The following is a 15850-nucleotide window of genomic DNA, read 5'->3' as shown; positions in this document are numbered from 1 at the left end:
AGATTGTGTCTTTCTTTAACATAAACATATTTACTAATTCCAAAACATTTTTTTCATTAATTAACTTAAATCAAATTAAATTAAAGCACTGTCAAAGTGGAACTGTGATTTTGGTTGCGTTTAGCGTAGAGAGTTTTTTCTTGAGGCACTTCATGGACTCTGCAGGTAGAGTTTGGACAAGTTAGCTAACGCTAGCTAAAGAAACTTCATGGCGTGTTGAACGGTTCAGCCACACTGAAATATTATATAGCTTTCTTTGGTATCATTAGCTATATAAAAAGAATGTCATTCTGGCTAGCTGGCGATCTTTGAAGAGTTTCCGACATTTCCATGAGAGGCTAGTCAAATAGCTAACACTAGCTAGCATATCTCGTGCTAGCAGCAACAACACTGTTTAGCAGGTAGCCAGAGATGCCATTAACTTAACCAAACCAGCCATACTGTTTCCGAGTATAACATAAACCTTCGTGCATTTTCGGCTTATGCGATTACGACGGTGAATGAGAAGCTAATGAACTAAATGTCAACCGTCTTTCCTAGCTAAGCTAGGCTGACTACATCGGGCGAACGTCCTCTCTACATGAACAAAGCATTTCGACATTTGGTAAAGACGTCTATATTTATTTAGCTAGTGATGGAAATGTGAAGAGGGCTAAGTCAGCTGAGTTATCCTAGGCCACTTGTTACTGTTTCAGTGCAGCTCGCTAAAGAGGACGTCCAACGATGTCGACGGTGTCTCATGGCTTTAAAAGCAGCAAGCAAGACTTCGCGTTTGGACCCTGGAAAGTCACTGCGGCAAAAACCCATATTATGAAGTCTAAGGATATCGAGCGGTTCGTAGTTCTTTTGCAGTGCTCATTAGTTATATGTTTACTACATAATTCTAGCACAAAATTATGCCCTAGAAACGTTAGCAGGATATTTGTGAGGACATTGGACACAAGAGCTAATTTTGGACTGATCATTCGTTGTGAGTCAGGTTAGCAGAGGAGATGCACATGCCTTCACTCCCAGAGATGCTTTTTGGAGACAACGTGCTGCGCATTCAACATGCTCGGGGCTTTGGCATCGAATTCAACGCAGTTGATGCTCTCAAACGTGTCAACAACATGCGGGACACAGTGAAAGTGGCCTGTGCACAGGAGTGGCAGGAAAGCAGGTAGGAATTCAGATAACATAGTCCCATGTGTGAACTATGCAGTGGTGAAATGACCTGTATTTGTCATACACATGTACAGTAAAATACAGTCTTTGCAGCTTCTTTCTGAGCAGGGATCAGAGCACAGGGTAGAAGAGCACAGAGCCCAAAGTCCTACGCACTAGGCTCGCACTGCCCCTGGAGTGATCATCAGAAGTTTATTGTATGCTAATGACTGAATGTTCTGTTTTTCTGCTTTACTGCAGAGCTGATTCTGAGCACTCTAAGGAGGTGGTGAAGCGTTATGACTGGACATACACAACAGATTACAGAGGAACATTGCTTGGTGAAGATCTGCAGATAAAAGTAATTACTTCAGGCATGTGTGCGCTTGTGTGGTGAGGCAGCTGTGCATGTTTAATTTCACTGAACATTGAAAAGATTTTACTTCGTGCCGTCAAAACTAACAACAATTTGCGGATGTTTCCCAGCAGGGGTGTCCTTGGAAATATATGAATAAGGGGGCTAAGCCCTACCATGCGAATTGCAAAAATGAGAGAACCATCCATAAATACTGCATTGTTCAATGCAATAGTCATTTTTAATTTGCTTTTTAAGTAATGTTATATTAGCATTTGTTCATCAATTAGAGTTCCTCTGTCAATTTCATTTTAGGCAATTGTAATAGGCATTCAGATTACATATTTTCTTTACTTTTATGTTGGTCTTCAGGAACATTCTCTGACACAGAGACATTCCGTCACAGACAGATTAAGCAAAGCAGTGCAGAGTGATCGGTAATAGTGCCACAGATTACCCAAACATTAAATCTTTCAGACTCAAATTGTAATTCTGGTTTCAGGGCTGTTGTACGGCAGCAGCACCTCTCCCAGGTCCTAGTGCCTTCCTCTAAATTTGGAGACACAATGGCACAATGAGAATTACAGACGGTTTAAACTACTAATGCATGCTTATTTGGGGGTCTAAAGAACAATTAATGGGGTTATAGCCCCCCTAAAACGTGTCTAATGACACCAGCGTTGAAGGAATAATTTTTCTTTGTGTGAATATTTCTCAGGTGTCCCCTACAACAGAGCGGATAGACTTGGAGAAGCTGAAAGCTCGGGAGCAGATCATGTTTTTTGAGGATGTACTGCTGTTTGAGGACGAACTCCATGATCACGGTGTATCCATGATTAGTGTGAAAATCGTGAGTGACATCCATTTCAACAGCAAACTTTTCATTGTATTGTGTTTTTGGTAGGAGTGAGCATCCTTCATAAGAAAAAGGCTTGTAGATTCACAAAATCTAGATTTCAAGGCTAGTATTAACAAAACAGCTGTTCCCAATAAGCCGTTCTGCTGACAGTCTATTTAAACCCAGGCCATGTATGGCGAGAGCCTGGTCTAAGCGCGAGTCTAAAGTACACGCGGGTGTAAGCTGCTGTAATGTCTGCTGCAGAGAGTCATGCCTACCAGCTTCTTTGTGCTGCTGCGCTTCTTCCTGCGAGTGGACGGTGTGCTGATCCGCATCAATGACACGCGACTCTATCACGAGGCAAGTGGCACTCCAGCGGCCACCGAATCCTTTTGAGCAAAGTTTTGTCTTGCCTGGCTTTGTAGACCTGACCTCGCGGACTTGACAAAACTGATTGGAGATCAGCGTCTAGCAGGTCCAATTGTAGGTCTGTACTGTTACCGATTCTCTACTAAGGTTGAATGTAATGGGGGCAAGTTTGAGCTTAATTTAACTGGAACAGGGAGTCATGCAGGGACATTGTTTAGCTCATTTTAAACAACCTTTAAATTTGCTTGCAGGCTGGCCAGGACTACATGTTGAGGGAGTTCAGCACACGAGAAAGCAAAGTGTCAGCTCTTCAGGTGAGAGATGTGATGCTTTCCCAGAGGAATACTGCCTTGACTCCCTAAACTTTTAATTTCAGTTCCCTAATGTTGCTGTTATTTTAGATGTAACACCAGCATTTTCAGAGTTGACTTTTCATATCTTTGGGTTTTTGTTTGACTAATTGAAGTAATAAAATAATCATTAATAGCCTCATTAAAGCTATTCTCAGGTGCTAGTATTGCTTTAAATCGTCCAGGAGCAATGCAGGTGAGCTTGGGTGTTTTTTACTCTGTTTATCTGGGTGTTTATTGTGTTTCCCCAGTGTGGTTCTCTCTCACTTAATCACGTCCCTTTTCCCTGCAGCATGTTCCTCCTGCCCTGTACACAGACCCCAATGAGATTGCTCAGCACTTACCGCTGAAGCTCATGGAGTGTGAGAAGCTCGAGCTTCCTGATTACGAGCCACCATCCAAGCCTACCAGCACACCACAGTGACACGCACGGGCTATGCCCATCAAACACCAGAGTAGGAGTACTGAACTAAGATCAGCTTTCACCTTTCTCATGTCACTGCGTGCAATTGTATGAGTGGTGGCTGCTGGACCCGGATCAGATTCTTGCTTTGAAACGTTTGACGCATGTGAGCCCAGGCCCGGGGCTGTGAGGGGACGTCCTGGAGTGCAGGCCTCAGCATGCACCCAGCGCACGCTGAAGACTTTTATAATGAAATAAAAACAGCTCGTCTCAATCCGTGACACTGTTACTGGAAGATTGCTAAGGTTTTAGATGACAGTACCAATGGAGGAGTTGTACTGTCATACACAATGTCATACACAAAGTGTCACAGGTTGAGTAGCAGTGATTCTGTATTTTCCTAAAAACTAGAAGGTAGGGAGCAATTTTGTTGATGCCAGTTGTGTTTAGGGATTATTGATTACTTGTCTGGGTTGTCATTGAAAGTAAGACAGCAGAATGATGTTTGACATTAAAATATGTGCTTGTAAATATGGTCTTTTTCATTTTAGGGCAGTGGTAGCTCAGTGGTCCTTGACTAGTAATTGCATGGTTGCTGGTTCAAGCCCCACCACTGACCAGTTGCCACTGTTGAGCCCCTGAGCAAGGCCCTTAACCCTCAATTGCTCAAGTTGTACTCAGTCATAAGTGTAAGGCGCTTTGGATAAAAGCGTCAGCCAAACAGCATAAATGTAAATTTTATACAAATAATGGAACAAAAGCAGAATGCAGAAAATCTTAAGATACAAAGCAGTTGAAATTTGGAAAATGGACGAATGCATTGATAAACCGTTGAGGAAAAAAAAACCAAAAAAAAAAAACCTTGTGAGCGTTAGAGTACTGTGAAATTTTGCGAAAACTTTCGAGGGGTCATTATCAAGAATAACGAACAGTAGCGAAGACGTTTGTTTCTAGTCGGAGGTATAGCAGTGTAACACTCCAGTTTCACGTGGGTCCCTGCACAGTTCAGTAAGTAACCCTGCACAATATCAATTTGCTTTAGTGAATATTACGTAACTTTTGTTGTGTTAACATGTATAAGTAAGCAGTGAAATGTAACCTAGACGACGTAACTATTAAATTCTCGCATCAGTCATCATCGAGTTGTCCGCTATAGCTTTCTGCCTTGAGCTGCTGTTGGCTGGCCAATGTTGAAAACACTAAAACTGCGTGTCCTGTAGCTAGCAAATGTCCAAATACCACGTAGACGCAGAATGCGCCACGTAGCAGTCGGATAGCTCGCCAGCCAGTACCTGTTCCGTGTCACACGATGCACATATTTCATATTCAGAAATGCCGAAGAAGGGGAGGTCGGCGACGTCCAGTCCTGAGCAGGAGAGGAAGAGTGCTGCGTCTGCTAAGCAAAGAAAGACAGACTGCAACAGCTCTGCCGGTCCTCTGTGCTACGACTCTCCAGCCGGCCTGTTCCACAGTCTGATCGCCCCTGTGGCAGTAGAAGAGTTCTTTCAGCAGTACTGGGAGAAGAAACCCCTGCTTCTCCAAAGATCAGAGCCAGCAGTAACCGCCTTCTACCAGTCCCTCTTCCGGCTGTCTGAGCTTAAGCAGTTGTGCACCCTCGGGCTGGAGTACACGCGAGACCTCAACCTGTGCCGATGCGTAAACGGCAAGAAGAAAGTGATGAATAAAGAGGGACGAGTGAATTACAACCAGCTGAGGAAGGACTTCGATCAGAGGAGAGCCACTATACAGTTCCACCAGCCGCAGAGGTTTAAGGTGAACTGCATAGATTTCTATCAGTCCTGGAAATAATGGCTGGAATCCCAAGTAAACGACAGGGTGTAGAAGACAGGACTGTGTGGCACAGCAAATTTCATTCAGCCCTTCACCGCTATTGTGTACGTGCCTTTGTGTGTGTATAGGATGAGCTGTGGCATATCCAGGAGCAGCTGGAGTGTTTCTTTGGGTCACTGGTGGGCTCTAACGTCTACATTACGCCTCCCGAGTCTCAGGGTCTGCCGCCGCATTATGATGATGTGGAGGTACTAATGACCACCCTGACCGTACTTCTTGCTTCTTACTCTGAAATTGGCCAAAATGTTCTGAGATTTTTTAAAATCAAGTATTGCAGTCGCTCGTCTTGTCAAAGTAGCAGCACATATCTGCAAAAGGACTTCAGCACTCCTGCTACTCATCATAGCAGCTGCTAATTAATAACAGGGTCATAACATTCAATTTGCATGTGAACTGGCCCCCCACCCCAAATTCTGCCTGCCTTCTTTTTCCCCCATGTAGGTGTTCATTCTGCAGTTGGAAGGGCAGAAACGCTGGCGGTTGTATGAGCCCACCATCCCTCTGGCCCGCGAATACAGCCTAGAGCCAGAGGACCGCATTGGCCGGCCCACTCACGACATCATACTGAAGGTAGCGGCTGCACTCAAGGTCCTTGCAAAACCTGACCATGATCGTGTACTGGGAACACCAGTTGCTCTTGGGATTATTTTTGGAATTGCCTGCACTTCTTCATTAATTACTTATAAAAATGCACCCTAATCTTCCACTGGTCTACAGATTCAATTCACAATAGACAAACGGTATCTAATAAAACAAACTGTTCATTTCTTGTTGGAGACCTTGAACAGGAACAGCCTTTTCTGCGCTCGCCCCTCCTGTCCTGAGATTTCTGCTTGCCCTTCGCTGCTACCCTGGGCCTTGTCTGTCCACCTCCTTCACACTTGCACTCGTTCCTGTGATGAGTAGCGACAGCTGTGAATTTCCTCCAAAGGCACATTGTTCAAGTGGGCTGTAGGCCACCCAGGCCAGAGACAGGCCTTCACTAACGCGTGTGCAGCCTTGTACAAGCTTCATCATCCCTGCAGTTCTTTTCAGCTCCGATATGTGATATTTCTTTTGGATCAGGGCACCGTTTCCATGTCCGGCTGTGTTTGTCAGAGGAGCAGACTCAGTAACCAAACTCCATCCTCATCTCCTTCATTTCACCGCATTTAGCTTTTGGAAAAGTGATTAGCCAGGCCCAGCTCTTATTTCCCGCTCTACTGTGAATGTTAAAACAAAGTGTTCAGTACTGATAAGAAGTAGCAGTGCGTATGTCACTGTTTAAAGGGTTTGTGGTTGTGACTTAGATAATCCTAGTTTGAGGGTTTTGTTTTCTTTAAATGATTATCTCAAATGGACTCCAACGTCTATGTAATGTTTGGTTATATGTGATGTTTGGTTGCGTGTAATGTTTGGCTTTGCACACTTTTTGGCCATGTGTAATCACCGGCTATGTTTAGCGTTTGCTTGTGTGTGATGTTTGCCTGCGTGTATCATTGTTCTGTGTCTGCAGGCAGGGGATCTGCTCTACTTTCCCAGAGGAACCATCCACCAGGCAGACACACCTGCAGGAGCAGAGCATTCAACACATCTCACACTCAGCACCTATCAGAACACGTATGTGTTCACACACACATACACAGAGTAACACACAACTGCTCACCTCTCAAACTGCATAAATCACTCTCCTGTTTTCCTGTGTCTGTCTCTCTTAGGTCATGGGGTGACTTCTTATTAGATGTGTTGCCCGGTTTCCTGTTCGACTCCATGAAGACGGACATTAATCTGCGTCATGGCCTTCCCAGAAACCTCCTCAGTGTGAGTTGAGCCACATGTTGCTTGTTTCTGCTACTTCAGACCTCACTAAAACCTCAATGTAATGTGGGGAAATTATTTAAAACATACGTGGAATGTGACATTTTTATGTTGTTTTTCCTCCTCTCTTTGACGCGCTTGTGTCAGTCTTCAGGTGTGAGTGCAGAGGTCAATAAGCAGGTGTGTGTGTTTCTGAGAGGGCTAGCTGAGCGTCTAGAACACGGGAAGCAGGAGCTGCGTTCTTCTGAGATGAGGAGAGACTTCATCTCCAGCAGACTCCCTCCTTACTGCATACGGGAGGAAGACCTCACTCCAGGTCAGCCACGGCGGGGGGGATGCAGGATCCAAGGTCTGAGGTGTGTGTGTGTGTGTGTGTAAAACAGACTGGTTCGCCTGCTAATGACAAAGTTATTTCTTGTGTCTCTCGAAGTTGGGAAATTACCAACGCTGGAGGATTCGGTGTGTGTGAGGTTCAAAGAGCACATTCTCCTCACAGTGGAGCCCAGTCAGGACAACACAGTAAGAGTCCGTTTAGGAAGAGTGCATCCTGTGTGTTCCCATGTTTCAGAGAGGAAAACTGAGTGTGTGTGTGTGCGTGCGCGCATGTTTTTCTCCAGGATGAAGCCACCGAGTTGGCAGTATTTGTGTTGCACTCTCTAAAGAACAAGAGGGAGACGCACATGATGGGAACACGAGATGAGGAGGATGATCAGGACGATGAAGAGGAAACATCACAGGTGGGAAACCTCTGTCTTTATTAGAAGTGTTTGTTTGTTTTTTTAATTTACTAGTCATCATCCACATCAGTAAGCGATGAGGAACAGAATGCAGGTTGTTGACCCAGTGTAAAAAGAACTGTTCTTTATCATCCTTATAGTTCTTCAGGGTACGCCAGGGCTCTGTCTCCTTACCCGCCGGGGTTCTTCTTGCTCACTCTCCCCACTTCCTGTAGTTCCAGGGCCTGCGCTTCCCCATAACGCATCTCTCTGCGCTCAGACAGCTGCTGAGCGGAGAGCGCCTCCTGGTGGCTGAGCTGCCGCTGCAGCAGGACACGGACAAGCTGGGCCTGGTGCTGGGTTTGTGGACACAGGGTCTGCTGCAGGCCGGCTGAATTCCGGGCCTGTGGCACCGGCGATCCGGGTCTCAGCCCACAGCGCGCCTCCTCTCCACAATCACGCTCAGAAGCCAAGAGAGAAAGGAATGCACGCACCGGAGCTGTTGGAGTCCCAGGACGGGCTAAAGTTGGTAAGAGCCGCGGCAACGTTTGTGCTGAGGTTTGCAGTGTGACTGCCATGAGGGATGCACGCGTGGGACACAGTAGAGGTATTCTTCTGCTACAGAATGTGCTGTTGTGCTGTGATGCTGCACGCAAGCTGAGCGAACGTGCAGTCAGGATCCTCTCAGTACCATTGTTGGGACTTCTGCTGCTCTATTGTTTCATGTTTGCCTTGCTCGCTCACACACACACACACACACACACAGGCTCACACCTTTGATCCTAATCTCTGACTCCAAGCCATGTAATAAGAATATGCGTGTGATTCATAGTCTCTGATATGTCAAACACTTTAAATAAAGGGCAGGAAGTTCTACGTGTGGATCAGTTTGGCTAAAGGCTTAATAAAAGCACCTGCATCTTGAATGAGATTCTGTGTCTTGTGTTCAGGTGTTTTAAAAATCAAATCCAAATTTTAAAAGTATTTTAGAATTTAAATAAAATTTAAAAAGTAAAACCAGAAAAAAATGTATTAATTGCCACCAATTTCCTCAGTGGAAAAGGGAAAACCCAGATATTACATGTCTTTTAATTACATTTTAAAAACAGTAAGCTTATTACCTTGACATCTGTATACAATATTTTCTTTTAGATAGCACATACAATATATTGATACATCAATTTCTGAATTTTATACAGTGTACTGTGATAAATCCAGTGATTTAACCAGTTTAAAAAAAAAAATAAAATAGATCCTCTACATTTTTAGTTGGCCATCATTTTTTGAGTAAAGGGAACTTTCTATATGACATCATTTGAGACACATGACTCTTGCCATTACCAACATTAGCATGAAGGGGGCGCTGTTAGCCCACTAGCGGGCCTGATGCGGCGAGGATCTTGATAGTGCAAATGTGCTTCTGTGAATAAAACCAAAAAAAAAAGCAAGCATATAACTCATATTGCCTCGAAATGGGAAGTACAAGAGGGGATATCGGCTTTCTCTCCAGGTACTTATCAGTGGTACATTTATGTATGCAGTGGTTTTGGTTATTGGCTTATTTTACTGGTTTAAGTTAGGACACCTTTTATGAACAGGCTTCACCACTCATTTAGTGAGGTCCGTTCTGTCCACAGTTATTTGTTTCAAGTCCCGCTCTCCGTAATAAAGACGATAACCTGCGCATATTGATGGGTACAGCCCAGTGGTCACGGTACAGAGCCTAGTTAACTGACATCTGCTTCTGGATGGCCAAAGCACAGCTCCAACACACCTCGCGTGTTAGGAGCCCAATAATTAACTGAAAGACTGAATTAGTTGGGGGCATTGGAGCAAAAGAAACAGGCCAAAGTGATGTGGATTTCCTGCTGCTCTTTCAGTGTTTGGAGACTAGCCTGTTTAGCTTCAGATGGTCCAGTCCGTTATAGTGGCCACACCTGTTCCAGAGAAGCAGATCTGCCTCCATGTTCTTGCCATTAAAGCGCCTCTATGTCCCAGTACTGACTGGCTTTGCCAGCGCAGAACTCGCTCAGGATCAGGTGGTCCCTGTCAATTCCACTCCCACCTGAAACCAACACCAGCAGAGGAAAAAAAAAAAAAAAATCCACATTTTACACGTGCATTGAACGTCAGCTTGTGGCTCTGCAGGTACGGATGATTTTAAGCGCTGATTTGTTGTGAAAAAGCTTTTGTTTCCTATGGAATGTGGTTAGAGTGTGAGAATGAGCTCAGAGACATCATAAATAAGGTTGTACCTCTCTGATCCAGCACTAGGTTGCGGTTTAAGTGAGAGGAGATTGTGCCATTCTCATTCAAGCTCCACTTCTGATGTGTACGCCCATGTTCGGTCCACAAGGCCACCCTGGCCCCAACACTTGCCTTTGTGCCAATAACGGACAGGCAACTCTTGTCCACCTGCATGGACAGACACACACACACACACACCCACACACACACACACACAGGCCTGTGTTCTATGACAAGACACCAGAATTAAATCTATGCTCAGCTAGACATTAGTTTTGTCTCTCTGCAGCCATAATTCCACAACTGTAGAATATTCCAAATGGAAAAACTCACATCTGGCTGGATTTCTTTGTCACGGTTGCCAAAGCAGTCCAGCGTTTAAGCACCCTTTCTGTACACCAAGCACTATGACATTTTACCACACTAAGGGTCCAGGTGGTTGATTTTAAAGCAGAAGCTCTCTCCACTGTGCTAGCTTTTGCTGAGGCTGCACAGATGGACATGCAGAACCCCACAGGTCATATCTTGGTCTAGAATTTCAATAATGTTCTATAAATAGAAGCTCATTTTTCAGCTCCATTTTTAGCCTAGTGATACTTTAATTTCAACTCTCAAGATGATATCAAAGAGAGAAATGGTTAATGCAGCGTTGTACTAAATGCCTGAAATATGTGTTTCTGGTGATGCACATGTGCAATCTGTAAGTATTTGGACAGTGCCTTTTTTTCTTAGGAGCTGATGCTGGAATTCAAAGCCAAAACCACAGGAATCTCCTTCGCTGTCCAAAGACTTATGGTGTTTTGTGTGTATAATGCATTTTTGACAGGGTGTATGTGTTATAAACTGCCAATGTGCTTTCATACTGAGTGGGATTTCCCATGAATGAATGAGTGAGTGAGTGAAGGATTCTTGCTCTGGGCATGTGTCGGAGTGTTTCAGTGCTGACCCTGCTCCTGAGGAGAGACTGGGCATACACCCAGTGCTGAGCGTCCAGCGCACGGTCAGCAGGGCGCAGAGAGAGCTTGGCCGGAGATGACGGACCCGGGGTGGTCTCAGCAGTGAGCGCCGTCCCGAGAGCTCGACTCCGCACGTGTAAGTACGCCCGCCTCTGAGGGGAGAGGACATAGCCAGGATCACGCGACAACCGTCAGCTCCAAGACACCTAGTCAGCTTTGATCTTAGCTTCATGCCCATGTCAGGCCAGGACGGAGAAGAGTAACGTCAGTGATGTTTATTAAAGTCGTGGACAGTAACGTTTCTGCATTCAGTTTTCACTGGCCTGAGCAGTAGGTGTGACCTGGGGTTCCAGCAACACAAATTCAATAATTTGCTAAATGGTACATTGTATCCTAGGAGTGATATCTTCAAGGATGAAGTGGTTCATTTTCTTCAAGGTTTGGGGTATATGAAGACCGTCCCATAAGGGCATAATTAGATTGAAACTAATGACCACAGGGGCCTAGAATTATACAGGGGTTTGAAAAAATTAAATCATGGGAGACGCTTTTAAAGAGCTAATTAACAGGCATGGTGGCAGAAACACACACATCCCATGTCCTCATTCCCACGTTTTCTGTCTCTAAACAAAACACACACATTTCTCTCAGCTCCATCTGGCTAAGTGAGCATATAAATATCTTTAGGAATGTGTGGGTTTTATCAGGGCCTTGCAGACCATGGCTCAGACACACTGACATGCATAAATAAATTAAACACACACACACACACACAGAGATGCACACAGCCCTAAATGACTGCAGAAGCCTGATAAAGACAAGAATGAGTCACAGCTCACTCTGAATAAATCCCTTTTAGCAGAAGAAGAAAGTGAGTGTGTGTGTGTGTGTGTGTGAGAGCGAGCGAGAGAGAGAGGGGAAAAAAACAACAAAAATAAACAGAACGAGTATGAGTCACTCTTTAGTCTTCATTGCTAGTGAAAACTACCGAAAGGCAAACGTCAGCGTCACAAAACTCATGCACAAGACAACATCCCCATGCAGGACAATCAAGCTGTTCACGAGCACCACCACTTCATTCCAGCTCCAGAACCACCTCTACTGGATTTGGCAGCGAGCCTGAGTCACCTGGGGGCCTCCAGGCTGGTCCTCACCTGGTGGAGTGGGTGGAGCGAGCCAATAGTGTCCCAGCCACTGTGCTCACCCCAGCACGAACACTCGCCTGTCCGCAGCAACATCTGACGCCCTTTGAAGCGGTCGAACTCGTATGCCACCCATCTGTGAGTGGCAAAAAAACACAAAACGCCAGCCTGTTCGTCTGAAGGGCTCATGGACACAAGACAGTCACTGAACATTTCAAATGTCTAAAAAAAAAAAAAAAGAATTTAGCAAGCAAGAGTGGAGGGGGGTGTTTACAAGCCGCTGTTGACCCTAAGAGACTGGGTAAAGAAGTGCTCCGTAGACTCCATGGGCGAATCCACCACTGTCTCCAATCCCTCAAAGGAACTCAGTGAGTAAAGAGTGATGGAGGACTCAGAGAAGCTCTGCATGGGGTGAGGGACAGGCAGACCTGTGCTATTATCATCAGTGTGGACAACTGGAATGTCATTCAAGATGACATTCAGCATGTCATTCAAGATCATTTTCGCTCTCACAATTTCCTCCACTGACAGTGTATTTTAGTTCAAAATCAGGTATTGTTTATTTTGGGAAGCCACTCGTGTCTCTACATTACATTTCCATGGTATTTACATTTCGTATTCAGGAGTGTTCAGAGCAGTCCTGAAGAGAGGAGCAGATTGACACTCACATATGGAATGGGGCTAAAGGACCTGATGGCTGTTGAGGAGCTGCCACAGGAGACAAGGTTAGGATACAGACCCTCCCCAAGGACAAACTGGTTACCATGGTAACCTTCCTCATCATGCAGCAACCAACTGATGACAGATGAGAGAGAGAGAGCGCGACCAAGAGCAAGAAAGAGCAAGAGAGACACTGCATTGTAAATGCTGACATTTCCTTGTTTTCTCTGTGCAATGTGCAGCAGTTGCTGACTCACAGTGGTGTGTGTGTGTGTGTGTCGGTGGAGTTTGGAGCGTCTCACCTGCCCAGAATAACTCGGAATGACGCAGGACACAGCGCAGCACAGTCCACCACCTCACTTTCAAAATCTCTGCTCTCTCCTGCAAAGCCAGGCTGGCTGTAGGCACGCAACTACACACACACACACACACATACATACACACACACACAAACACACACACACACACACACACACACACACACACACACACACACACACACACACACACATACACACACAAACACACACAAACAAACACACACAAACAAACACACACACACACACAAACACACACAAACACAATATATAGAGTAGATTAAAAGTATTTAAAAAGTATTTAAAAGTAGACAGGCAGTCCGAATGTGTCATTACAATATTCTTAAGTATTTGTGTTGCACATATGAAACCCCCCAATGTTTCCCCACCATCTAGGGTTATGTATAATACACATACCAGAAACTTTGGTTCCTTTTCTCCACAAAGCTCCTAAAAAGAATTAATAAATACTTTTATTAATTAGTTAATACTTAATGAATACTTTTATTATCAGTTTATATAATAATCTATCAAAGGAAGAATACTCTGTACTTAAAAATGTAACCCAAAGTGACATTGTTATTAAGCCATCTGATAAGGGTGGAGCTGTTGTTGGAGAAAAGACCTTTAGAAAACAGAAGCAATCCTTTCTAATAGCAGCTTTAATAGGCAGAACAACTCTGACATGACAGAACAGCTCTGACATCACTCCAGTTAGAGTCCTCCATTCATGTCATTTCAGCAGGACACCTACCCGAATCTGCACAGAATCATACTGTACATAATCCTTGCTGTAGCTGTTCCTATTTTCTCCAAAAATGTCATAAGGAAAGCAACCCTGCATGTCCTATTGTATCTGCTTGTTCCTGCCCAACAGAAATAATATTCCAGTTCCTCTATGACATTTTTTCAGACAACTGTTCTGTGCTTACCTACATGTTAGACTCTTCACATTTCTACAAAATCCTGGAACACCTGAAAGAACAAACCCTGCCTGCCAACTGCCTACTTTTTTCAATGGACATTTAAAATGTATACACAGTCATCCCTAATGAATATGGTTTGAATTCTTTAAAGCATTTTCTTGATGCAACACCTGTGAAGAACCCTCCCTTTACTACACACTGTCAGAACTTGTGTTACCAGTAAACATAGTTAGTATGGGTACTAAAATGGGACCATCCTATGCTAACCTCTTTGTTGGATTTGTTGACTATGTTTTTGAATAATAGTCTGGACCCGTAGCCTTACTATTTCTGAGATATATTGATAAAATCATTCCTCAAACGTGCATATAGCAGTACCAAAGTTATTTCTTTCTCCAAGTTCCGCCCAGCTCTGGAATAAATATGGAAAATAATGCAGGAAGATAGCATTTTTTTTTAGATGCATCAGTTAAAGTTTGAAAATACTGGTTTAAATACCGCCACTTATTATAAACCTATGTGGAATTCCTAAGGATCGTAGATGACGTCTTTGCTCCGAGTTTTACCTGCTAAGAGAGTGGACGCACTGACATAAACGATCTACTGTTGAGACAACAAGAAATCATTTGGGGTTCACTCATCATTCTACAAATAAATCCCACAAGATTAGTGCCTCGCATTGTACATAAACACTTCCGAACACATCCAGGATGATGCAGAGTCGGTGTCTCTTTTTAAGGGTCCACTAATCCCCTACAGAGGACACAAAAACACCACCGACATGCTCATCAGGAATCAGATGTATGACCAGTCGGATAATAACTGTGGTACTGTATCTTGCGTCCGCTCCAGATGTGCTACGTGTAGATTTATTAGCATGGCCACTAAAATAACCAGCACAAAAGGATCCATTATCTTCGCCCCTTCCTCCTCATGCATTACTGCAGGAAATGCTTACTGTATTTCTTGCAAGAGATCAGCGTGGAGAAACCAAGAGCAAGAGAAGGCTTGCTGATCATTTCAAGTGGCAAGGCATTTTAATGCTAATGGACATTGCCTTAATGACATATCTGTTTGCATTACCAGTTGTTCCTATGGCAGCAATGAAGTTAGGAAATGCAAAGAAAATTAACTGATCTACACTCATTTACAGTGAGATCCCCATGTAATGAATTATGAGTTAAACATCTGCTTTTTCTTACTTAAACTGGTTCCACCTCCTAAAGCTTCAGAAACACTTTGCTTGCACAGCTGACAAAGGAAAGCAGTTTTCACTATACATGTTTGACATCTTGACTTTACGTAACCATCTTTAAGGATCAGACTACTGAGTGATTTAGCACCGTGTGCTTTTCCAGTACAAGTTCGTCAAGGGAAGGAGACAACACATGCTCTGCTCCCTCCTTCTCCATCTGCCTCTCTTGCGGTTTGTGTCTGCTGGCCCTGCAGAAATTGATCTGTTACTGAACCCCAGCTGCCGGTATAAATACGTGTGCTTGTGTGTGCGCGCACACGTGCGTGTGCACACTCACCTTGCGCACAGGCCGGATAGAGAGGGGTGAGCTCTGGCCGCCACCCCAGTCCAGTGTTCCAGAGTGCTGGCCTCTCTCAAGCACACTCTGCTGCCCCGTATAACTCCTCCCACTGTATGCCACCCACCTGTAACAACATGCAGAGGCATCTGAACCACCCTTCCTCTGTGTGTGTGTGTGTGTGTGTGTGTGTGTGTGTGTGTGTGTGTGTGTGTGTGTGTGTGTTTGTAGTACACAAGGATTCGGAA

General features: G+C 44.5%; 3 protein-coding genes across 7 annotated transcripts in view; 2 read left to right on the top strand and 1 right to left on the bottom strand.

The window, feature by feature from the left end:
- The first annotated feature begins 132 nt into the window (after nt 1–132).
- Nucleotides 133–3989, top strand: tiprl (TIP41, TOR signaling pathway regulator-like (S. cerevisiae)). Of its 4 annotated transcripts, none has more exons than XM_027017019.2 (9): nt 133–165; nt 541–604; nt 701–833; nt 980–1159; nt 1405–1504; nt 2217–2348; nt 2601–2696; nt 2957–3019; nt 3348–3989. In XM_027017019.2, the coding sequence occupies exons 3-9, from the start codon at nt 724–726 to the stop codon at nt 3477–3479; spliced, it is 813 nt and encodes a 270-aa protein (XP_026872820.1). In that variant the 5' UTR covers nt 133–165; nt 541–604; nt 701–723; the 3' UTR covers nt 3480–3989. The 4 variants fall into 4 exon arrangements, with proteins under 4 accessions (XP_026872820.1, XP_026872817.1, XP_026872819.1 ...); XM_027017016.2 differs by having other exon boundaries at nt 696–833; XM_027017018.2 differs by having other exon boundaries at nt 142–401; nt 696–833.
- A 150-nt stretch (nt 3990–4139) lies between these two features.
- riox2 (ribosomal oxygenase 2) lies at nt 4140–8748 on the top strand. Its single transcript, XM_027017015.2, has 10 exons — nt 4140–4466; nt 4789–5231; nt 5378–5497; nt 5751–5879; nt 6805–6908; nt 7007–7109; nt 7254–7422; nt 7537–7625; nt 7724–7843; nt 8059–8748. The coding sequence occupies exons 2-10, from the start codon at nt 4791–4793 to the stop codon at nt 8215–8217; spliced, it is 1434 nt and encodes a 477-aa protein (XP_026872816.2). The 5' UTR covers nt 4140–4466; nt 4789–4790; the 3' UTR covers nt 8218–8748.
- A 143-nt stretch (nt 8749–8891) lies between these two features.
- LOC113581692 overlaps nt 8892–15850 on the bottom strand; it is a 28282-nt gene continuing 21323 nt past the window's right edge. Inside the window, exons 14-23 of one of the 2 annotated variants that reach the window (XM_035535817.1) lie at nt 15603–15729; nt 13562–13594; nt 13130–13239; nt 12836–12962; nt 12442–12569; nt 12180–12303; nt 11016–11177; nt 10078–10237; nt 9760–9887; nt 8892–9242 (exon numbers count right to left, since the gene is read on the bottom strand). In XM_035535817.1, the coding sequence (XP_035391710.1) occupies nt 9799–9887; nt 10078–10237; nt 11016–11177; nt 12180–12303; nt 12442–12569; nt 12836–12962; nt 13130–13239; nt 13562–13594; nt 15603–15729 (1060 nt within the window). In that variant the 3' untranslated portion in view covers nt 8892–9242; nt 9760–9798. Of the gene's footprint in view, nt 9888–10077; nt 10238–11015; nt 11178–12179; nt 12304–12441; nt 12570–12835; nt 12963–13129; nt 13240–13561; nt 13595–15602; nt 15730–15850 lie in introns of both variants that reach the window. The other variant, XM_035535816.1, reaches the window with a different exon arrangement.

This window comes from Electrophorus electricus, chromosome 17 (genome assembly GCF_013358815.1).
Source record: "Electrophorus electricus isolate fEleEle1 chromosome 17, fEleEle1.pri, whole genome shotgun sequence".
Lineage (NCBI taxonomy): Eukaryota > Metazoa > Chordata > Actinopteri > Gymnotiformes > Gymnotidae > Electrophorus > Electrophorus electricus.
Note: the sequence above shows the minus strand (reverse complement) of the source record. Positions and strands in the feature narration are given on the sequence as shown.